Here is a 24,482-nt window from a genome sequence, read left to right as displayed (position 1 = left end):
AAGAAAAATGGGTCTGTGTTTAAACTATAGGAGGTGATAACTTTTCAATGTTTTTCAGCTGGAATACAGTTGAAAAGGAGTACGTTACGTAACTTGTAAGCATCTATTTGTAGGAAGGAGTGCTGCAGATTCACAGGCTTAGCTCACTCCTGCCAGCTAGTGTGGAGCTTGCACTCTAGAACTTGTTTTTCTCAAAGAAGTTTTATGCTGCTGACATGACATTGAGGCTACGCCTCTTCCAGTGAATGCGCATGGTCAATGGTTCCATTGCTAATTTTTAGCTGCCATTTCAGCAAGTAAGGATAGAGCTGGTGAAGATACAGAAAACATCTAGTATCATATGTGTAAGGCTAAAATATTTGTACAATGTTTATACATGAAATCAGATACCAGTGAATTCCTGCCTGGGAGAGTGCATGAGAATCAGCAGCACTACATGCAACAAATAGATCTTTACAAGTTGAATACTTCATTCGTAGCATGTGTTGGCTGCAGATTCACATGCTATGCATAGACTGTAAACAAACAAATGATGGACGGAATGCGGAACCAATCAAACATTCACCCCAGTCACAGATCTGGATTTAATCCATCAATTCTTTTGTTTACCATGCCACCCCAGTATGGACCTAGCCATGCACAAATCAGTCTTGACCCTGTTCCCCATTGGAAGGGTCCAGCCCGAACTGCCAGTCCAAGTCCTCCCTGGACTGGAAACAAACATCCTGGGACCGGTTTCAGGGTATCACCATTCATCAGCCAAGCTAGCTTAAATCCAGTGGCATAGTGAGCTCAGGACCCACGTCAAGGCATACCTGGCGCACTTATGGCAATAAAAGCAAACAAACACAAACGGTGGATGGAATGCATAACTGTAGGAACCTGGCTCTGTATATACTATATCAAATTGAGCTATAGTGTGCACAGAGTCCAGGGGTTTCCCCGAGGCTTCACAGAGGCCAAAGTAGATAATACTAATGTTTTTTGTGGTAGTGTGGTGGAGCACTTAGGCTTATCAGAGGGTAGTGCAAAGCATTTCTTGTACACACACAGAAAATAGAAGAAGCACAAACTCAATGACTTAACTCCAGACAATGGTTTTTATATAGCAAAAATATATTTTCTTAACTTATTTTTAGAACCACAAGATTCAGGTTGCAGATAAGTACCTTAAAAAATTCATATTTCACACAGGTATCAACAGTACTTCGTTTGAAATAGGTAAGTAATACAGTTCTTGAAATATTGGCAATAATCGGTTCTAAAAATGGACACGGTGCAATTTTCAGAAACAGTTCCTGGGGTAAGAAATGTTGGGTCGTTTCACAGGTAAGTACAACATTTACAGTTTCAGTCTCCAGGTTTTAGTAAGTCCACCAGTTCAAGTTAACCCCAAACACCCACCACCTGCAGTTCAGGGCCGGCCGGGTGCAGAGGTCAAAGTTGAGCAAATTTAATGATGGTTCCTATGGAAACAGGGGGTACTCGGAATCAGGTCTGCCAGCAGGTAAGCACCTGTGACTCAGAGGGCAGACCAGGGGGGATTTGAAGAGCACTGGAGGGGCCACAGCTAGGCACCATATACACACTCTCAGCGGCACTGGGCTGGGCGTAGGGTGCAAACAGGATGTCGGGTTTCCAATGCTGGTCTATGAGGAGACCCCGGGAGTCACTCAGGGGCACCAGGCGAGGTCCAGGGGTGTGTTTCGGGCACACCACCATTGGGCAGGGAGGAGGGCCGTGTGCTGAACGTTGAGGCACCCGGTGGTCGGTTTCTCCAAGGCCTGGGGGCTGCAGGTGTAATGTGTTCTTGGGTGTCAGATATCTTCATCCGGAGCTTCGCAGCTCGGGGGGGGGTCCTCGGGATTCCCTCTGCAGGCATCGCCATGGACAGGTGGAGAGGTCAACCCAGGGTGGGCACTTGCTCGCTATTGCCTGGGGACCCTCCCTTACTGAGTGGACCATCTGGACATGGGCCGTGGGCATGGGGTGCACAGAGGTCGAGACTCGCGCATCTGGAGTGAGGTGAGAATCCTTAGTTGTAGGTTTCTTTAGAAGGAGCCGCTGTCCTCAGGAGTTCTTGGTCCTTTTGGGTGCAGGGCAGTCCTCTGGAGTTGGCAGAGGTCGCTGAGCCCGCTGGATGCGTTGCTGGTCTTTTTGCAAGTTATTTGAAGCAGGAGACAGGTCGGTAGGGCTGGGGCTAAAGCAGTTGTCATCTCCCTTCTCTGCTGGGGGTTTCAGCTTAGCAGTCCCCCTTCTTGTAGGTCATCAGGAATCTGTTGAGCTGGGTTCAGGGAGGCCATTAAATCCCAGATTTAGGGGTGTTAGGGATCAGACGGCAGTAGCCAATGGCTACTGTCCCTGGGTGTGGCTACACCCTCCTTTGCCCACTCCCTTTGGGGAGGGGGACACTTTCCTATCCCTATTGGTCCCTGTCCTCCAAACCAAGATGCAGGATTCTGCAGGGAGGGGTCATCTCAGCTCTGGGCACCTTAGGAGTGGTCCTAGCTGGGGTGGTCACTCTTCCCTGTTTTCCCTAATGTTCCCGCCGGGCTTGTCGCCAAAAGTGGGGCTTTGTCTGGGGAGCGGGCATCTCCACTAGCTGGAGTGCCCTGGGGAACTTTAACTCGAGGCTTGAGAAACTTATCTGAAAGTGGCAGGCTGGCACAGACCGGTCAGTCCTACACTAGCAGTTTGGCTAACATACAGGGGGAACCTCTAAGATGCCCTCTGTGTGCATTTTTTAATAAATCTCACACTGGCATCAGTGTGGGTTTATTGTGCTGAGAAGTTTGATACCAGACTTCCCAGTATTCAGTGATGCCAGTATGGAGCTGTGGAGTTCGCAATGACAAACTCCCAGACCGTATACTCAATATGGCTACACTGCACTTACAATGTCTAAGAATGGACTTAGACATTGTATGGGGCATATTGCTCATGCAGCTAGGCCCTCACCTGTGGTATAGTGCACCCTGCCTTAGGACTGTAAGGCCTGGTAGAGGGGTGACTTACCTATGGCACAGGCAGTGGTTTGTGCGCATGGCACCCTGAGAGGGGTGTAGTGTCGACTTTGTCTTTTCCTCCCCAACAGCACACAATGGTGCAAGGTAGCGAGCATGTGGTGAGTGAGGGGTCCCCTACGGTGGCATAATACATGCTGCAGCCCTTAGAGATCTTCCCTGGCCACAGGGCCCTTGGTACCATGGGTAACTTTCCACAAGGGACTTAACTGTGTGCCAGGGCTGTGCCAATTGGTGAAACAACGGTACAGTTTTAGGGAAAGAACACTGGTGCCGGGGCCTGGTTAGCAGGGTCCCAGCACACTTTGAATCAAAGTTGGCATGAACACTAGACAAAAAGTGTGTTGGGTGTTAACCATGTCAACAGTGGCACTTTCGTACACAACGCCCCGCCCGCCCCCAAACGAAGGAGGATGAGACTAACCTTTCCCAAAAGAGTCTTCATTGTCTAAGTAGAAGAACCTGGAAAGGCCATCTGCAAGGGCAGTCCCAGGTCTGTGTCCCACTACAAAGTCCATTCCCTGTAGGGATATGGACCACCTCAAAAGTTTAGGGTTCTCATCTTTCATTTGCATTAGCCATCTGAGAGGTCTGTGGTCAGTTTGAACAACAAAGTAAGTGCCAAACAAGTATGGCCTCAATGTTTTCAGGGACCTAACCACAGCAAAGGCCTCCCTCTCAATGGCATTCTAACACTGCTCCCTGGGGAGTAACCTTGTGCTAACAAAAGCAACAGGCTGGTCAAGGCCATCATCACTGGTTTGGGACAGGACTGCTCCAATCCCATTTTCAGAGGCATCTGTCTGCACAATGAACTGCTTAGGATAATCTGGAGCTTTAAGAACTGCTTCTGAGCACACTGCTTCTTTCAGGGTGTCAAAGGCCTTTTGACAGTCAAGAGTCCAGTTTACCTTCTTTGGCATCTTCTTTGAGGTCAGTTCAGTGAGGGGAGTCACAATGGACCCATATCCCTTCACAAACCTCCTGTAGTACTGAGTCAAGCCAAGGAATGCCCTGGGTTTTTGGAGCTTCCCAGTCCAGAATTGTCTGGATCTTGGGTTGTAAAGGTTGCACTTGGCCTCCACCTACAAGGTGACCCAAGTATACAACTGTGCCCTGCCCTATTTGGCACTTAGATGCTTCAATAGAGAGGCCTGCTGTTTGCAAGGCCTGCAAAACCTTCCCCAGGTGGACCAGGTGATCCTGCCAGCTGGAGCTAAAGACAGCAATATCATCTAGATATGCTGCACTAAAGGACTCCAAGCCAGCAAGGACTTTATTCACCACCCTTTGGAAGGAGGCAGGGGAATTCTTCAAGCCAGATGGCATAACAGTAAACTGATAATGCCCATCAGGTGAAGAGAATGCTGCCTTTTCTTTGGCTCCAGGTGCCATCCTATTTTGCCAGTACCCTGCAGTTAAATCAAAGGTATTTAGAAATTTGGCTGCACCTATGTTGTCAATTAACTCATCTGCCCTAGGTATGGGGTGTGCATATATCTTAGTGACAGAGTTGGGTCCTCTGTAGTCCACGTAGAACCTCATTTCTCTCTTGCCATCTTTGGTATGAGGTTTGGGGACCAAGACCACTGGGCTAGCCCATGGACTGTCAGAGTGCTCTATTACCCCTAACTCCGGCATCTTGTGGACCTCCACCTTGATGCTCTCTTTGACTTGGTCAGAATGTCTATAGATTTTGTTTTTGCCAGGTAAACTGTTCCGTGTCCACATCATGGGTACACAGGTGTGTCTGACCAGTGGTAAAAGAGAAGAGCTCAGCGTACTGCTGTAGGACATGCCTGCAGTCAGCTTGCTGTTGGGCAGAGAGGGTGTTGGAACAGACAACTCCACCAACTGACCCATCCTTAGGGTCAGATGAGAGGAGGTCAGGGAGAGGTTCACTCTCTGCTTCCTGATCCTCATCAGTAACCATCAGCATGGTTATGTCTGTCCTGTCATTATAGAACTTCAGGCAGTTAACATGGATCACCCTCTTGCGTGTCCTGGTAATGCCCAGGTCCACTAAGTAAGTGATCTGACTTCTTCTGTAGGACTGGGTAAGGGTCACTCGATCTGTCCTGAAGTGCCCTGGGAGCTATAAGCTCCAGGACCCATACTTTCTGCCCTGGATGGAATTCGACCATTGCAGCCTTTTGGTCACACCACAACTTCTGGAGTTGTTGGCTGGTATCAAGGCTTTTGGATGTACTCAGCCATCCTAGAACGGAGACCAAGCACACAGTCCACCACATCTTGTTTAGGCTCATGGAGCGGTCTCTCCCAGCCTTCTTTAACAAGTGCCAGTGGTCCCTTTAAAGGATGGCCAAACAGAAGTTCAAAGGGGGAAACCCCTACTCCCTTCTTAGGCACCTATCTGTAAGTGAAAAGCAGGCATGGCAGGAGGACATCCCATCTCCTTTTGAGTTTTTCAGGGAGCCCCATGATCATGCCCTTTAACGTCTTGTTGAATCTCTCAACAAGTCCACTGGTTTGTGGATGGTATGGAGGTGGTGAATTTGTACGTCACCCCACACTCATTCCACATGTGTTTTAAGGAAGCAGACATGAAGTTTGTACCTCTGTCAGAAACCACCTCCTTAGGAAAACCCACTCTGATAAAAATACAAATTAGAGCTTTGGCTACTGCAGGGGCAGTAGGTGGCCTAAGGGGAATTGCTTCAGGGTATCTGGTAACATGTTCCACTACTACTAGTATGTACTGATTCCCTGAGGCTGTGGGTGGTTCAAGTGGACCCACAATGTCCACATCAACCCTCTCAAAGGGTTCCCCCACCACTGGAAGTGGAATGAAGGGGGCCTTTGGATGGTCAACTGTCTTACCACTGGCAAGTGACATAGGAGCTACAAAACCCCCTTACTTTCTGGGACATGTTAGGCCAATAAAAATGGTTGACAAGTCTGCTCCATGTTTTGGTTTGTCCCAAATGAAACTCCTGAGGCACAACCACTCTCCTAGTGGCACCAGGTCTGGGATCTCTGTCCTCAGTGTGAAGGAGTCAATCTTCCCAATAGCCCCTGTGGGAGCCACTGACATCTCCCTTCTCCTGTTCAGCAGCTTGCTGTCTCAGGCCTTCAAGAGAGGGACAAGTCTTTTGTCCCTGGCACAGCTGTTCCCTTGTGGGTCCCCCTGGGCCAAGAGCTCTACCGGATAAGTCTCCAGGTCCATGGACTCTATTCCCTCAGGGGATAATATATCTTCCTCAGAAGTGAGGTTGTTTCTTTTGCTGTTCAGAGGCTGGTTCAGTCTTTTGTCCCTGGCACAGCTGTTCCCTTGTGGGTCCCCCTGGGCCAAGAGCTCTACCGGATAAGTCTCCAGGTCCATGGACTCGGTTCCCTCAGGGGATAAGACATCTTCCTGAGAAGAGAGGTCGTTTCTTTTGCTGTTCAGAGGCTGGTCCAGAGTCCTCTTAGATTTTCTCTTGGAAGGTTGGGCCATTATTTCAGGCTCCAACACTTATTTTTCACCCTTTGCTCTGCTCTGTGCTCTGGTTTTCACACACACGAGTTCAGGGATTCCCAGCATGGCTACATGGGTGTTGAGCTTTACCTCAGCCCGTGCGGAGGACTCCAGATCATTCCCTAGCAAACATTCCACTGGGATCGCAGAAGCAATCCCAGCTGTTTCAGGACAATAATCCTTCCCCATTCTAAAGTCACCATAGCCATGGGATGGACTTTAGTCACATTGTCAGCACTGGTAACTGGATAGGTTTGCCCAGCCAAACACTGTCCTGAGGAAACACGTTTCTCTGTCACCAAAGTGACACTGGCATCTGTATCCCTCAGGGCTTCTACCTTTGTCCCATAGATTAAGAGCTGCTGCCTGTATTTTTGCATGTTAGGTGGCCAGGAAGCAAGGATACCACTCTTGGCACGGGAGATCAAAATCAGTCAACTGGCGTTTAATCTCCATGCTTGGAGGTGCAGATTGTGCAGGTCAGAGTGCAAGACTCTTCCCTGCTACTTCAAAAGATGATCCTCCCAAAGCTGCAGCGTAATCTGAGGATAGATGGTCAGCCCACAAATTACAGGTACCACTCTCTCCTGGCTCAATCAAGAACCACTAAGATTATGTTCCTAGTCTTCTTTAGAACTCAAGGCAAGATAGGCAAAAGCAGGCCCGCATACAGGAGTCCCGTGCCCTCTCGACGAAATGCATACCCAAGAGAGAGAGCCTTTTTTGCGAACTCCAGACGCAAAAATACAGACAATGCAGATTGTCGGCAGTGGTGAACAGATTGAGCCAGGGTTCTCTCTATAGCCAAAAGGCGCCTTACGACACCTCAACGTCTAAATGCCATTTGTGATCCACTAGGCACCAGCAACCAAGTTTGTCCGTTTTAACATTTGAAGATCCTGATAGGTGGTGTACAACCAGGGAAAAGTTATGAAGATTCAGTCAGTTCCAGAGGTGAAGGGGCCTCCTGGCACAGGACCAGATTCCAGTCTGCTTGTTACGGTACCACATGGCAGTGGTGTGGTGCCTGAGAACCTAAACCAACCTCATTTTGATGGCAGATAGCAAGGCTTTCAACGCCAAATGAATGGCCCATAATGCCAACAGGCTGATGTGGAATCAGGTTTCCACCAGAGACCAGACGAACAAGTTACTTACCTTCTGTAACGCATTATCTTTTAGAGACTATCTTCCTTACCTTTGAATTCCCTGGTGTCAGCTTCGAAACTGGAATTTTTTGCTGAGCAGTACCCTGTGCGCACCGGCATGTGGTGCTGTTCCGATCCGTGTGCGCGTGGCGTCTTCTGAGCCATCTGTGATATTACTGTCGCCTATAAAGTCACCACCCCGGCGCGAATACGTCAGTTCTTTTCCTTCCATGCCGCGTAAGCGCAGGTCCGGGATCGAGCTACCCTCTGCGTTATTTGGCAGGCCTTTTTTTTTACCCTGAGCTCCACTTCTCCCATATGACCTCTCCAACCCAGCAGTGACGTAGCTGTGATCACTGTCAGCTCTGGGTGGGGTTTAAAGAGGGATTTGCTGTTGGTCTGGCCAGTGCAGATCTTTTGCAGTTTCCTTGGAAACCTGAATGGAACCTGAAAGGTTTCCACTGGTGCTGGGCTCAGTGAGACTTCATATCCCACTGCAGAACAGTGTATGCCATCTGTCATGGTTGACGAGCAGAATGCAGGATTCCAAGAGAACAAGAAGCCTCAGAGCCACTCTCACAGAGACACAGGACCAAGGCTGAAACATTGGGATCACAGCCTGAATGTCCTGGACTCATTGAGTCAGAGTGAAGGCCTAAAAAGACACTGTATCAAGAATGGCTAAGATGAATGGGAGCCTCTCTAAAGGATGCAGTATGACTATGGCATGTTGAAAATGAACCCCAAAGATGTCAGAAGGTTTGCCATTATCTGGATATAGCCAACAACTGTGGGGAGCGCACCTCCAACAGCCATTTGTCGAGGTAGGGGGAAGACCGGCATGCTCGACCTCTGAAGATATGCAGTACCATTCTCATCCCTTTCACGAGGGGCAGTGGTGAAGCTGAAGGGGAGCACAGCAAACTGAAAATGCTCCTGCCCACCATGAATTGCAAGTAGCACATGTAGGTCTGTAAGATGGGAACATGGAAATTGGTGTTCTGCAGGTCCAATGCTACCATTCAGTGTCCTGTAGCCAGGGGAGAGAGAACCTGGGCTAGCATAAACATCTTGATTTTGTCCTTCCACAGGAATATGTTGAGAGGTCGAAGTTCTAAACAGAACGAAGGCCTTCGCTCTTTTTTTCAACTATGAAATAGCGGTAGTAGCATCCATTCCTTATTTCCAAGGCCAGCAAGCTTTCTGGCACCCTTCACTATAAAGAACCTGTACTACCAGACCAAAATGGACACGTGCCCCTCCGAAAACTGCTGAGATTGGTGGAAGATGTAGCTGGATAGAAAGGAATGATAATGTGCAGCCCCGCTGAATGATCAGCTGGACCCACCTGTTGGACTGTTATGGCCCGACACCCTTGAAGGAAATGACTGATCCTACTACCAACAGAGTGGTCTTGTCCCTAAAAGATCAAAGTAAGCTGCTGCAGGCAGATGCAGGAGGGGCAGTGGACTGGAAAGTTTACTCTCCCTGAGGGCCTGGACATTGTCTACTGGATCCCTGACCCCGAAAGGACTGGGGTGCCTGTTGCTGGAGCAATGGGCCTTGGCATTACCTGTATGCAAACCCCCTGGCGAGACTTTCAAAGGAAAGGAACTTTTGGGGAAACTGCCTTGCAGCCTAGGGCATAGAAAGGCCCAAGGAGCGTGAGGCAGCTCTGCTCTCTTCGAAACACTCCAGATCCAGCAAAATATATATATTGGTGTCTGCGCTAGGCCAGAGCACTGGTGTTGACCACTCAGAGCTGGTGTTAACTGACCGAAGGACTAGGCTGGCCAAGGAGAACATTCCTTTCATGAAGCCTCACGTCTTTTTGACTATCAGGATAAGTCATAGGGAAGGGGGCTGTGATTAATCCTGCTGAAAGATGCTTGAACTACCAGGCTCTCAGGCATAATGTGGTGTGTCAGAAAATCAGGATCACTCTGGGAAGACTTGTGGTGCCGGAATACTTTCCCACTGACAGCTGGACAAAAGAAAGGCTTAGGCCAGTTACCCATTAGGGTGTTAGTCAGTACTTTATTGAATGGTAACAAGGGCAAGAATGAAGCCTGTCCAGGATGCAAAACTCCTGTAAGGACACCTGTCTTCCCTTCAGAAGAAGGTAACTGTCAGTCAAGCACTTCAGAGGTCAAAACCAAACCAGACTGTCTCTTCATTGAGGGGCCAGGGCAAATGCTCTACCCACTGGCTTCTAAGTAGAAAGTGCCATCATCAAACTATGGGGGTAATCCAATGCCATCATAACTGACAGCTAGTTAACTTTGGTCACAGTCTCATCCTAAATGTTGCTGGAGTGATGGAGGATGGTTCCCAGGTAAAGACTGTGTGTTGAAGTCAGAATGAACTTGGACCGGGTGTATAGGGCGTGTTCTGGGACACAATCTTGGATGAGACTAATTTGGTTCGGAGTCAGACAAGACGATAGTAACAGCAGCCACCTCCAGCGTCAACATGGCACGAACCAGCATTGATCTTAGCAATAAGTTTAAAGTTGGCTCCAAAGATTAACCAAAAAGGGGCTCAAAAGGTACAAATGGTGCAAATGGTGCAAAGGACAAATCCGCCTGCAGTAATGAGACTGGAACCCTCTATGGATCTGTGGGATGAAAGGCACACCAGAGGGAGCCAGAAGTTTGCCAAAGATTTGAAAAATAGCTTCTCTGAATGCCTCAGTCTTTTTGAATGTCGCCAATGGCCCAGGAAATTCAGGGTCATTGGTACCAGCTCCTAAATCTGCTCCTCGGCGGAGGACCAGGGGACAACTTTGCATCCTCACATCTTCTCAGGAAGAAAGTGAGGAGACTAAGATTAGTCCTGCTTGGCTTTCTTGTGCTTTCTCTTTGACTTCTACTTACCAGAAGACTTAGACTGTGGCAATGACCTGCCGTACGAGTGGCCCATCCCCTCGACTAAGAAGAAGAACAGGACTTACACTACATCTTTCTATGTTCTGCAATGTATACCATGGTGTTGCATTCTTTCGGATTCATAAGGGCACACTCTTTGCAAGACTGAGTTGTGGCATGAGTCCAAACACCAGAGACACACCTTATGGGGATTGGTCGCAGACATCTGCTTGTGACAGTCCATACAAGATTTAAATCCTGTCGTTTTAGGAGGGGACATGTGCCCATGCACACAGGAATAGAAGGATTTTGAGAAAAAAACTTGTTAGCACTCGAGAAAAAAGTTGGGAGCTAGCTGCCAATCTGCATAGAAAGGCTCAGAGAGAAAGTAACAGACAAGTGTGCAGAAGTGGCGCTTACATGCTGCTCAGAGCTTCACTTCCGGGGCAGAATGAGGTGGACATGGGGCCAACAGAACATCACCTACAAGAACACAGTCTATGCTGTAAAAAATGTTTACAGATTCAGTCTGGCACACCTAAGGATTTTCACATGGCGAGGAATCTGTAGTTCGCAGTATCCTTTAGAAGGCAGATTTTGCTAGTGTAACAAAGATGTTTCCTTTGAGGGGATTGCATGGTAGTGTAAGTGTCCAAACACTTGTCCAGCTACCCAATGTACATTTCCATAGTTCAGTTTACATTCAGAAGTGATATCTCAGCACATATTACTGAAGTAATCAGTGCCACTCTCAGATTTTGAGAGATTTTCAAAAGCCTTGCCCGCACCTGCTGTGGTTACATGCATGTGCTTGATCCTTTCTCATAAATACTGGCTGTGTTGCCTTCTCTCCTGTGGCAATGTGCATTCTTCCAATTGAAGGTTTCTTACTGGAAGAATGTGAGAGACACACTCCTAAAGTTCACTATAATTGGTCAACCAAAGGTAGGAGTAATAAGTGCTTCAGGTTACCTAGGAACCGTCAGCTCACTCTACTGATTCAAATAAACCACTCTGTGTGCTATCAAGCATGTTGTAGAGTTCCTCTTCTCGTAAATAAAAATATTCCCTTAAACCTCTTTAAATGGTGACAAACACATAAGCATTCCTAAGTACATTTTTAGAACTAAGAATTTTAAAATATATTAGAAAACTTACACTACAGGAATAAATTTAGCTCTTGCAAGAAAACTGCCAATGTAACTAGCAGCAGTTTGCCGAATGACTGCTGGATTATTTGGATTTTGAAGTTTTTTCCAAAGATGCTCGAGAAAGGACTCTGCGAATCCCTGCAATAAGAAATAGAACATGTTAGAGTTACACATTTAGCAGCATAGGAATTATTGCTCTGTTACAGAAAGTGTATTTCATTCAGAACTCAATCAAAGTTGCAGGGTTTTTAAAATGACCACAGATGATATTCTGTGGGAAGAGTACAGACACTGATGTTGGAAGCAGTGTCCTCGTAAGATTATTTCATAATAAATTGCAAAACCATAAAAAAAATATTTACCACTTATGTGCCATCATTGCTTTAGGGGTAGATTTATGAGGAAAGGTAGAATGAGGGTTACTGACTCTTACACATTACCTCAATGTAGGAAGTTGGCTCTGTATGTGCTATTTCAAAGTAAGGAATAGCATGCACAGAGTCCAAGGGTTCCCCTTAGAGGTAAGATAGTGGCAAAAAGAGATAATACTAATGCTCTATTTTGTGGTAGTGTGGTCGAGCAGTAGGCTTATCAAAGGAGTAGTGTTAAGCATTTGTTGTACATACACACAGGCAATAAATGAGGAACACACACTCAGAGACAAATCCAGCCAATAGGTTTTGTTATAGAAAAATATATTTTCTTAGTTTATTTTAAGAACCACAGGTTCAAATTTTACATGTAATATCTCATTTGAAAGGTATTTCAGGTAAGTACTCTAGGAACTTTGAATCATTACTTTAGCATGTATACTTTTTACATAAAACACAATAAGCTGTTTTAAAAGTGGACACAGTGCAATTTTCACAGTTCCTGGGGGAGGTAAGTTATTGTTAGTTTTAACAGGTAAGTAAGTCACTTACAGGTTTCAGTTTTTGGTCCAAGGTAGCCCACCGTTGGGGGTTCAGAGCAACCCCAAAGTTATCACACCAGCAGCTCAGGGCCGGTCAGGTGCAAAGGTCAAAGAGGTGCCCAAAACACATAGGCTTCAATGGAGAGAAGGGGGTGCCCCGGTTCCAGTCTGCCAGCAGGTAAGTACCCGCGTCTTCGGAGGGCAGACCAGGGGGGTTTTGTAGGGCACCGGGGGGGACACAAGTCAGCACAGAAAGTACACCCTCAGCAGCGCGGGGGCGGCCGGGTGCAGTGTGCAAACACGCGTCGGGTTTTCAATGGACGTCAATGAGAGATCAAGGGATCTCTTCAGCGTCGCAGGCAGGCAAGGGGGGGGCTCCTCGGGGTAGCCACCACCTGGGCAAGGGAGAGGGCCTCCTGGGGGTCACTCCTGCACAGAAGTTCCGTTTCTTTAGGGGCTGGGGGCTGCGGGTGCAGGGTCTTTTCCAGCCGTCGGGAAAAGGAGTTCAGACAGTCGCGGTCAGGGGGAGCCTGGGGATTCCCTCTGCAAGCGTCGCTGTGGGGGCTCAGGGGGGACAACTTTGGTTACTCACAGTCGTAGAGTCGCCGGAGGGTCCTCCCTGAGTTGGTTGTTCTCCACCAGTCGAGTCGGGGTCGCCGGGTGCAGTGTTGCAAGTCTCACGCTTCTTGCGGGGAGTTGCAGGGGTCTTTAAATCTGCTCCTTGTAACAAAGTTGCAGTTCTTTTGGAGCAGTGCCGCTGTCCTCGGGAGTTTCTTGTCCTTTTCGAAGCAGGGCAGTCCTCAGAGGATTCAGAGGTCGCTGGTCCCTTGGAAAGCATCACTGGAGCAGGTTTCTTTGGAAGGCAGGAGACAGGCCGGTAAGTCTGGGGCCAAGGCAGTTGGTGTCTTCTGTTCTTCCTCTGCAGGGGTTTTTCAGCTCAGCAGTCCTTCTTGTAGTTGCAGGAATCTAAATTCTTAGGTTCAGGGGAGCCCTTAAATACTAAATTTAAGGGCGTGTTTAGGTCTGGGGGGGGTTAGTAGCCAATGGCTACTAGCCCTGAGGGTGGGTACACCCTCTTTGTGCCCCCTCCCAAGGGGAGGGGGGCACATCCCTAATCCTATTGGGGGGATCCTCCATCTGCAAGATGGAGGATTTCTAAAAGTTAGAGTCACTTCAGCTCAGGACACCTTAGGGGCTGTCCTGACTGGCCAGTGACTCCTCCTTGTTGTTTTCTTTGTTTCCTCCAGCCTTGCCGCCAAAAGTGGGGGCCGTGGCCGGAGGGGGCGGGCAACTCCACTAAGCTGGAGTGTCCTGCGGTGCTGTGACAAAGGGGTGAGCCTTTGAGGCTCACCGCCAGGTGTTACAGCTCCTGCCTGGGGGAGGTGTTAGCATCTCCACCCAGTGCAAGCTTTGTTACTGGCCTCAGAGTGACAAAGGCACTCTCCCCATGGGGCCAGCAACATTTCTCTAGTGTGGCAGGCTGCTGGAACCAGTCAGCCTACACAGATAGTCGGTTAAGGTTTCAGGGGGCACCTCTAAGGTGCCCTCTGGGGTGTAGTTTACAATAAAATGTACACTGGCATCAGTGTGCATTTATTGTGCTGAGAAGTTTGATACCAAACGTCCCAGTTTTCAGTGTAGCCATTATGGTGCTGTGGAGTTCGTGTAAAACAGACTCCCAGACCATATACTCTTATGGCTACCCTGCACTTACAATGTCTAAGGTATTGCTTAGACACTGTAGGGGCACAGTGCTCATGCACTGGTGCCCTCACCTATGGTATAGTGCACCCTGCCTTAGGGCTGTAAGGCCTACTAGAGGGGTGACTTATCTATACCTGCATAGGCAGTGAGAGGCTGGCATGGCACCCTGAGGGGAGTGCCATGTCGGCTTACTCGTTTTGTTCTCACCAGCACACACAAGCTGGCAAGCAGTGTGTCTGTGCTGAGTGAGGGGTCTCCAGGGTGGCATAAGACATGCTGCAGCCCTTAGAGACCTTCCTTGGCATCAGGGCCCTTGGTACCAGGGGTACCACTTACAAGGGACTTATCTGGATGCCAGGGTGTGACAATTGTGGAATCAAAAGTACAGGTAAGGGAAAGAACACTGGTGCTGGGGCCTGGTTAGCAGGCCTCAGCACACTTTCAATTCAAAACATAGCATCAGCAAAGGCAAAAAGTCAGGGGGTAACCATGCCAAGGAGGCATTTCCTTACACAACCCCCCCCACCCCAAACGAAAGAGGATGAGACTAACCTTTCCCAAGAGAGTCTTCATTTTCTAAGTGGAAGAACCTGGAAAGGCCATCTGCATTGGCATGGGCAGTCCCAGGTCTGTGTTCCACTATAAAGTCCATTCCCTGTAGGGAGATGGACCACCTCAACAGTTTTGGATTTTCACCTTTCATTTGCATCAGCCATCTGAGAGGTCTGTGGTCACTTTGAACTAGGAAGTGAGTACCAAAGAGGTATGGTCTCAGCTTCTTCAGGGACCAAACCACAGCAAAGGCCTCCCTCTCAATGGCACTCCAACGCTGCTCCCTGGGGAGTAACCTCCTGCTAATGAAAGCAACAGGCTGGTCAAGGCCATCATTTGTTTGGGACAAAACTGCCCCTATCCCATGTTCAGAGGCATCTGTTTGCACAATGAATTGCTTGGAGTAATCTGGAGCTTTTAGAACTGGTGCTGTGCACATAGCTTGCTTCAGGGTGTCAAAGGCCTGTTGGCATTCTACAGTCCAGTTTACTTTCTTGGGCATTTTCTTGGAGGTGAGTTCTGTGAGGGCTGTCACAATGGATCCATATCCCTTCACAAACCTCCTATAGTACCCAGTCAAGCCAAGGAATGCCCTGACTTGAGTCTAGGTTTTTGGAGCTGCCCAGTCCAGAATAGTCTGGATCTTAGGCTGGAGTGGCTGAACTTGGCCTCCACCTACAAGATGTCCCAAGTAAACCACAGTTCCCTGCCCTATCTGGCATTTGGATGCCTTGATAGAGAGGCCTGCAGATTGCAGGGCCTTCAAAACCTTCTTCAGGTGGACCAGGTGATCCTGCCAGGTGGAGCTGAAGACAGCAATATCATCAAGATAAGCTGCACTAAAGGATTCCAACCCAGCAAGGACTTGATTCACCAACCTTTGGAAGGTGGCAGGGGCATTCTTTAAACCAAAGGGCATAACAGTGAACTGATAATGCCCATCAGGTGTGGAGAATGCTGTCTTTTCTTTTGCTCCAGGGGCCATTTTGATTTGCCAGTACCCTGCTGTTAAGTCAAAGGTACTTAAGAATTTGGCAGCCCCTAATTTGTCTATTAGCTCATCAGCTCTAGGAATGGGGTGAGCATCTGTCTTGGTGACAGAGTTGAGACCTCTGTAGTCCACACAAAACCTCATCTCTCTCTTTCCTTCTTTGGTGTGAGGTTTGGGGACTAAGACCACTGAGCTAGCCCAGAGGCTGTCAGAGTACTCAATTACTCCCAATTCCAGCATCTTGTGGACTTCCACCTTGATGCTTTCCTTAACTTAGCATGCCTGTCAAAAACAAAATATTCAGACAGTATGACCGTCTCCTGTGTCCACATCATGGGTACACAGGTGTGTCTGACCAGGGGTTAGGGAAAAGAGTTCAGCAAACTGCTGCAGGACCTTCCTACAGTCAGACTGCTGTTGGCTAGAGAGGGTGTCTGAGTAGATCACTCCATCCACTGAGCCATCTTTAGGGTCTGATGAGAGGAGATCAGGGAGAGGTTCACTCTCAGCTTCCTGGTCCTCATCTGTCACCATCAACAGATTTACATCAGCCCTGTCATGGAAGAGCTTAAGGCGGTTCACATGGATCACCCTCTTGGGGCTCCTGCTTGTGCCCAGGTCCACCAGGTAGGTGACCTGACTCTTCCTTTCTAGTACTGGGTAAGGGCCACTCCATTTGTCCTGAAGTGCCCTGGGAGCCACAGGCTCCAGAACCCAGACTTTCTGCCCTGGTTGAAATTCAACCAGTGCAGCCTTTTGGTCATACCACAACTTCTGGAGTTGTTGGCTGGCCTCAAGGTTTTTACTTGCCTTTTCCATGTACTCTGCTATCCTTGAGCGAAGGCCAAGTACATAGTCCACTATGTCTTGTTTAGGCTCATGAAGAGGTCTCTCCCAGCCTTCTTTAACAAGAGCAAGTGGTCCCCTTACAGGGTGGCCAAACAGAAGTTCAAAGGGTGAGAATCCTACTCCCTTCTGAGGCACCTCTCTGTAAGCGAAAAGCAGGCATGGCAGGAGGACATCCCATCTCCTTTTGAGTTTTTCTGGGAGCCCCATGATCATGCCCTTTAATGTCTTGTTGAATCTCTCAACAAGGCCATTAGTTTGTGGATGATATGGTGTAGTGAATTTATAAGTCACTCCACACTCATTCCACATGTGTTTTAGGTATGCTGACATGAAGTTGGTACCTCTGTCAGACACCACCTCCTTAGGGAAGCCCACTCTGGTAAAGATACCAATGAGGGCCTTGGCTACTGCAGGGGCAGTAGTCGACCTAAGGGGAATAGCTTCAGGATACCTAGTAGCATGATCCACTACTACTAGGATGTACATATTTCCTGAGGCTGTGGGAGGTTCTAGTGGACCAACTATGTCCACACCCACTCTTTCAAAGGGGACCCCTACCACTGGAAGTGGAATGAGGGGGGCCTTTGGATGCCCACCTGTCTTACCACTGGCTTGACAGGTGGGGCAGGAGAGGCAAAACTCCTTAACCTTCTGGGACATATTGGGCCAGTAGAAGTGGTTGACTAACCTCTCCCACGTCTTGGTTTGTCCCAAATGCCCAGCAAGGGGAATATCATGGGCTAAGGTCAGAATAAACTCTCTGAAATCCTGAGGCACTACCACTGCTAGTGGCACCAGGTTTGGGATCTCTTGCCTCAGTGTACAGGAGTCCATCTTCCCAATAGACCCTATGTGTTCCATTTTTCTTGCCATTGGACTCTTCAGCAGCTTGCTGCCAAAGGCCTTCAAGAGAGGGACAGGTTTCTTGTCCCTTACACAACTCTTCCCTTGAGGGTCCCCCTGGGCCTAAGAGCTCAACCTGATAAGGTTCCAGCTCCATAGGCTCAGTTCCCTCAGAGGGCAGAACTTCTTCCTGAGAAGAGAGGTTCTCTTTTTCTTGCTGTGTTGCAGCTGGTTTCCCAGCTGACTTTCCTTTCCTCTTGGCAGGCTGGGCCTTTCTTCCAGACTCCAGCTCTACTTTTTCACCCTGAGCCTTGCACTGTGCCCTTGTCTTGACACACACCAGTTCAGGGATACCCAGCATGGCTGCATGGGTTTTCAGTTCTACCTCAGCCCATGCTGAGGACTCCAGGTCATTTCCAAGCAAACAGTCTACTGGGATATTTGAGGAGACCACCACCTGTTTCAGGCCATTGACCCCTCCCCACTCGAAAGTTACCATAGCCATGGGATGTACTTTAGTCTGATTGTCAGCGTTGGTGACTGGATAACTTTGTCCAGCCAGGTATTGGCCAGGGGAAACCAGTTTCTCTGTCACCATAGTGACACTGGCACCTGTATCCCTCAGGCCCTCTACACTTGTCCCATTAATTAAGAGCTGCTGCCTGTATTTTTGCATGTTAGGGGGCCAGGCAGCCAGTGTGGCTAAATCCACCCCACCCTCAGAGACTAATGTAGCTTCAGTGTGACACCTGATTTGCTCTGGGCACACTGTTGATCCCACTTGGAGACTGGCCATTCCAGTTTTACCTGGATGGGAGTTAGAAGTGGTATCTTTCTTGGGACAGGCCTTGTCTCCAGTTTGGTGTCCAGACTGACTACAGCTACGACACCAGGCCTTTTTGGGATCAAAGTTTTTACCCTTGTACCCAGAATTGTTTTGTGAAGAGGCTCTGGGCCCACCCTCCTGTGCAGGTTTTTGGGGGCCTGTAGAAGACTCTTTACTATTTTTGTTTTTGGCTGTCTCACCACCCTTCCCCTGGGGAGGTTTTGTGACCCCTTTCTTTTGGTCACCCCCTGTGAAAGTTTTGGACACCCTAGTCTTGACCCAATGGTCCGCCTTCTTTCCCAATTCTTGGGGAGAAATTGGTCCTAGATCTACCAGATGCTGATGCAGTTTATCATTGAAACAATTACTTAATAGGCGTTCTTTCACAAATAAATTGTACAGCCCATCATAATTACTTACACCACTGCCTTGAATCCAACCATCTAGTGTTTTTACTGAGTAGTCTACAAAGTCAATCCAGGTCTGGCTCGAGGATTTTTGAGCCCCCCCTGAATCTAATCCTATACTCCTCAGTGGAGAATCCAAAGCCCTCAATCAGGGTACCCTTCATGAGGTCATAAGATTCTGCATCTTTTCCAGAGAGTGTGAGGAGTCTATCCCTACACTTTCCTGTGAACATTTCCCAAAGGAGAGCACCCCAGTGAGATTTGTTCACTTTTCTGGTTACACAAGCCCTCTCAAAAGCTGTGAACCATTTGGTGATGTCATCACCATCTTCATATTTAGTTACAATCCCTTTAGGGATTTTCAACATGTCAGGAGAATCCCTGACCCTATTTATGTTGCTGCCACCATTGATGGGTCCTAGGCCCATCTCTTGTCTTTCTCTTTCTATGGCTAGGATCTGTCTTTCCAAAGCCAATCTTTTGGCCATCCTGGCTAACTGGATGTCCTCTTCACTGGAGTTATCCTCAGTGATTTCAGAGAGGTTGGTCCCTCCTGTGAGGGAACCAGCATCTCTGACTAGTATTTGTGGAGTCAGGGCTTGAGAGGCCCTGACCTCCCTAGATAGGACTGGTAGGGGGGAATCATCCTCCAATTCACTATCCTCATCCTCTGTGTTGCCATCCTCAGAGGGGTTGGCCTTTTCAAACTCTGCCAACAGCTCCTGGAGCTGTAGTTTGGAAGGTCTGGGGCCCATTGTTATTTTCTTTATTTTACAGAGTGACCTTAGCTCCCTCATCTTAAGATGGAGGTAAGGTGTGGTGTCGAGTTCCACCACATTCACATCTGTACTAGACATTATGCTTCTAAAAGTTGGAAAACTTTTTAAGAATCTAAAACTAGTTCTAGGTTCTAATTCAAACTTTCACAAACTTTTAAACTCTAAAAGCAATGCTAACAGGGACTAACACAAGGCCCTAGCAGGACTTTAAAGAATTTAGAAAAATTTCAAATTGCAAAAAATCAAGTTCTAATGACAATTTTTGGAATTTGTCGTGTGATCAGGTATTGGCTGAGTAGTCCAGCAAATGCAAAGTCTTGTACCCCACCGCTGATCCACCAATGTAGGAAGTTGGCTCTGTATGTGCTATTTCAAAGTAAGGAATAGCATGCACAGAGTCCAAGGGTTCCCCTTAGAGGTAAGATAGTGGCAAAAAGAGATAATACTAATGCTCTATTTTGTGGTAGTGTGGTCGAGCAGTAGGCTTATCAAAGGAGTAGTGTTAAGCATTTGTTGTACATACACATAGACAATAAATGAGGTACACACACTCAGAGACAAATCCAGCCAATAGGTTTTGTTATAGAAAAATATCTTTTCTTAGTTTATTTGAAGAACCACAGGTTCAAATTTTACATGTAATATCTCATTTGAAAGGTATTTCAGGTAAGTACTCTAGGAACTTTGAATCATTACTTTAGCATGTATACTTTTTACGTAAAATACAATAAGCTGTTTTAAAAGTGGACACAGTGCAATTTTCACAGTTCCTGGGGGAGGTAAGTTATTGTTAGTTTTAACAGGTAAGTAAGTCACTTACAGGTTTCAGTTTTTGGTCCAAGGTAGCCCACCGTTGGGGGTTCAGAGAAACCCCAAAGTTATCACACCAGCAGCTCAGGGCCGGTCAGGTGCAAAGGTCAAAGAGGTGCCCAAAACACATAGGCTTCAATGGAGAGAAGGAGGTGCCCCGGTTCCAGTCTGCCAGCAGGTAAGTACCCGCGTCTTCGGAGGGCAGACTAGGGGGGTTTTGTAGGGCACCGGGGGGGACACAAGTCAGCACAGAAAGTACACCCTCAGCAGCGCGGGGGCGGCCGGGTGCAGTGTGCAAACACGCGTCGGGTTTTCAATGGACGTCAATGAGAGATCAAGGGATCTCTTCAGCGTCGCAGGCAGGCAAGGGGGGGGCTCCTCGGGGTAGCCACCACCTGGGCAAGGGAGAGGGCCTCCTGGGGGTCACTCCTGCACAGAAGTTCCGTTTCTTTAGGGGCTGGGGGTGCAGGGTCTTTTCCAGCCGTCGGGAAATGGAGTTCAGACAGTCGCGGTCAGGGGGAGCCTGGGGATTCCCTCTGCAAGCGTCGCTGTGGGGGCTCAGGGGGGACAACTTTGGTTACTCACAGTCGTAGAGTCGCCGGAGGGTCCTCCCTGAGTTGGTTGTTCTCCACCAGTCGAGTCGGGGTCGCCGGGTGCAGTGTTGCAAGTCTCACGCTTCTTGCGGGGAGTTGCAGGGGTCTTTAAATCTGCTCCTTGTAACAAAGTTGCAGTTCTTTTGGAGCAGTGCCGCTGTCCTCGGGAGTTTCTTGTCCTTTTCGAAGCAGGGCAGTCCTCAGAGGATTCAGAGGTCGCTGGTCCCTTGGAAAGCGTCGCTGGAGCAGGTTTCTTTGGAAGGCAGGAGACAGGCCGGTAAGTCTGGGGCCAAGGCAGTTGGTGTCTTCTGTTCTTCCTCTGCAGGGGTTTTTCAGCTCAGCAGTCCTTCTTCTTGTAGTTGCAGGAATCTAAATTCTTAGGTTCAGGGGAGCCCTTAAATACTAAATTTAAGGGCGTGTTTAGGTCTGGGGGGTTAGTAGCCAATGGCTACTAGCCCTGAGGGTGGGTACACCCTCTTTGTGCCCCCTCCCAAGGGGAGGGGGGCACATCCCTAATCCTATTGGGGGAATCCTCCATCTGCAAGATGGAGGATTTCTAAAAGTTAGAGTCACTTCAGCTCAGGACACCTTAGGGGCTGTCCTGACTGGCCAGTGACTCCTCCTTGTTGTTTTCTTTGTTTCCTCCAGCCTTGCCGCCAAAAGTGGGGGCCGTGGCCGGAGGGGGCGGGCAACTCCACTAAGCTGGAGTGTCCTGCGGTGCTGTGACAAAGGGGTGAGCCTTTGAGGCTCACCGCCAGGTGTTACAGCTCCTGCCTGGGGGAGGTGTTAGCATCTCCACCCAGTGCAGGCTTTGTTACTGGCCTCAGAGTGACAAAGGCACTCTCCCCATGGGGCCAGCAACATTTCTCTAGTGTGGCAGGCTGCTGGAACCAGTCAGCCTACACAGATAGTCGGTTAAGGTTTCAGGGGGCACCTCTAAGGTGCCCTCTGGGGTGTAGTTTACAATAAAATGTACACTGGCATCAGTGTGCATTTATTGTGCTGAGAAGTTTGATACCAAACGTCCCAGTTTTCAGTGTAGCCATTATGGTGCTGTGGAGTTCGTGTAAAACAGACTCCCAGACCATATACTCTTATGGCTACCCTGCACTTACAATGTCTAAGGTATTGCTTAGACACTGTAGGGGCACAGTGCTCATGCACTGGTGCCCTCACCTATGGTATAGTGCACCCTGCCTTAGGGCTGTAAGGCCTACTAGAGGGGTGACTTATCTATACCTGCATAGGCAGTGAGAGGCTGGCATGGCACCCTGAGGGGAGTGCCATGTCGACTTACTCGTTTTGTTCTCACCAGCACACACAAGCTGGCAAGCGGTGTGTCTGTGCTGAGTGAGGGGTCTCCAGGGTGGCATAAGACATGCTGCAGCCCTTAGAGACCTTCCTTGGCATCAGGGCCCTTGGTACCAGGGGTACCACTTACAAGGGACTTATCTGGATGCCAGGGTGTGCCAATTGTGGAATCAAAAGTACAGGTTAGGGAAAGAACACTGGTGCTGGGGCCTGGTTAGCAGGCCTCAGCACACTTTCAATTCAAAACATAGCATCAGCAAAGGCAAAAAGTCAGGGGGTAACCATGCCAAGGAGGCATTTCCTTACACTCAATATCCAGTTTATTTGGTCATCTTTGAGCAGCGTTTTGTGTGTGTTGTTGTAGTATCGTTACTCCAATGTAGGTCTGTTGTTAGTAGTACTATGGATTCACATGTTCCGCATACCTCTGCCCTCTAATGCTGGGCATGGACATCTGGAAGTTGCTTTTCTTCAAAAAGCTTTGAGTGACAATACTCCTAACTCCAGCCGAGCCCACAATGCACCAATACAAAGACAACAACTAAGACTGTTTTCCCCCACCAGGTGAGCAATTTCAGAGGAGTGTAGTGATGTGAAACAGAAAGCGACTGCTGTACATTTTATGATTAAAATATCTGTTATAAGAGCTAGCTTCTGTGGAGGTGGATGGATGCATTTGAATCTACAGCACTACAAGCTACAAAGTGACCAACTAATTTGCATACAATCTGCTGAAAGTTCCAAGTAATCAAGTTATAAGATCTAACATGTTAGATTCAACTGTTTGATTTCTGGGTGCCCCAGGTGACGCATATGCAGGGCCAGGAGATCAGATGTTAGTGGTATATTGTCCTGAGGATACACAGACCTGTAGAAGCATTGAGTATCAAGATTGCATTTCACCAGCAGCTGAATGTGGTTCCGAATGGCTCCATGCTAGTTATTCTTGGCTAGCGCTGACAGCTGGTACAATCATGTCCTCTTTTCCTGGTGGATTTAGAACATTGCTGTCTTGTCTGATTATTGTTTTGCCTCAAATAGATTCTGTAAATGGCTCTGAACAGTAAACTGATTACATTAATTCAAAATAGCAGATGTGGTAACTCTGTTGCTGTGGCGCCTAGGTATTCTGCACAGCCATGAGGTTGAGTTATATTCCCCACCCTATAAGTGTGGCTTCCATGGTAAAGTTCAGCTGTGGAAGTGAGTCGAGAAAAGATCTACCCAGCAACAACCTAGTGTTGTTCCACCATAGGAAGGTGCATGGAGCTCTGGGCCGAACCAACTCTAGATCTTCCCAGTGGCCCTCTGCTTGTGGCCACTGCCTCATTACACACTTCTGCCAGGGTCAAATGTGTAGCCTTGACTCTGGTACTACCACAAAGCATGAGAATAGAAAATGTTGTTCTTGTAGAGATGAATTTTTTCTTCAAACCAGCCTGCAACCTTGCATGATTTCTTGTACAAACTATACAGTGATGAAGGAACATTACTGGTGAAACATAATTTGTGCAATGTGTGTAGCTTTGAGGGAAAACTCACAGATTTCATAAACCCATACTTTTTACGAAACAAAATCTCCCTTTACTCAAACAAAGGAATACATTTTTTTATTTTATTATTTTGCGTGAAAAATACAGGAGTAATAAAACATTACAAAATAATCATTTATAGAACAGGCCTTTTAAATTTGGAGTTGATAACCGGTAATACAATGAACTACACCAGTCAAACTGCAGCAGGTGTGAAAGACAGTGCCCCTTTTTTCACAAGGTTACCCCCCACTTTTTGCATGGTAATTGATGCAATTGTGACTGAAAGTGCACTGGGTTCCTTCAAACCAGGTCCCCAGTGCCAGATCTCGTTCCCTAAAACTGTGCAATTGCTGCCCAATTGGCAATACCTTTGCCCCCCTGTAAGTCCCTAGTAAATAATACCCCTGGTACCTTGGGCCTAGGTACCGAAGAGGATCCCCAAGGGATGCAGCATTATTGTGCAACCCTCAGGGACCCCTTATCTAGCATATGCAGACTGCGTGTCTTGGTGCAGCTACAAGTGAAAAAAACAACATGGCACACAGACTGTGTACCCTGTCCCCCAACACTGCATGCAACATTCGTATGACACCCCTACAGCAGGCCTTACATCCCTAAAGCAGGGGGTATTATATTACAAGTGAGGGAATAGCTTCAAAAGCAGATATGCCCCGGTTATCTCTTTGTCGATTTTTAGACATA

The 24,482-nt window shown here is 48.2% G+C and overlaps 1 protein-coding gene across 3 annotated transcripts in view; it reads right to left on the bottom strand.

Moving 5' to 3' along the window:
• RRN3 (RRN3 homolog, RNA polymerase I transcription factor) overlaps positions 1 to 24,482 on the bottom strand; it is a 418,208-nt gene that overhangs the window by 145,850 nt on the left and 247,876 nt on the right. For all 3 annotated transcript variants that reach the window (XM_069210184.1, XM_069210185.1, XM_069210186.1), the window contains exon 13: positions 11,675 to 11,805. In XM_069210184.1, the coding sequence (XP_069066285.1) occupies positions 11,675 to 11,805 (131 nt within the window). The remainder of the gene's footprint in view (positions 1 to 11,674; positions 11,806 to 24,482) is intronic.

The sequence above is a fragment of the Pleurodeles waltl genome, chromosome 10, assembly GCF_031143425.1.
Source record: "Pleurodeles waltl isolate 20211129_DDA chromosome 10, aPleWal1.hap1.20221129, whole genome shotgun sequence".
Lineage (NCBI taxonomy): Eukaryota > Metazoa > Chordata > Amphibia > Caudata > Salamandridae > Pleurodeles > Pleurodeles waltl.
The sequence above is the reverse complement of the archived record's forward strand: the minus strand, read 5'-3'. Positions and strand labels throughout refer to the sequence as shown.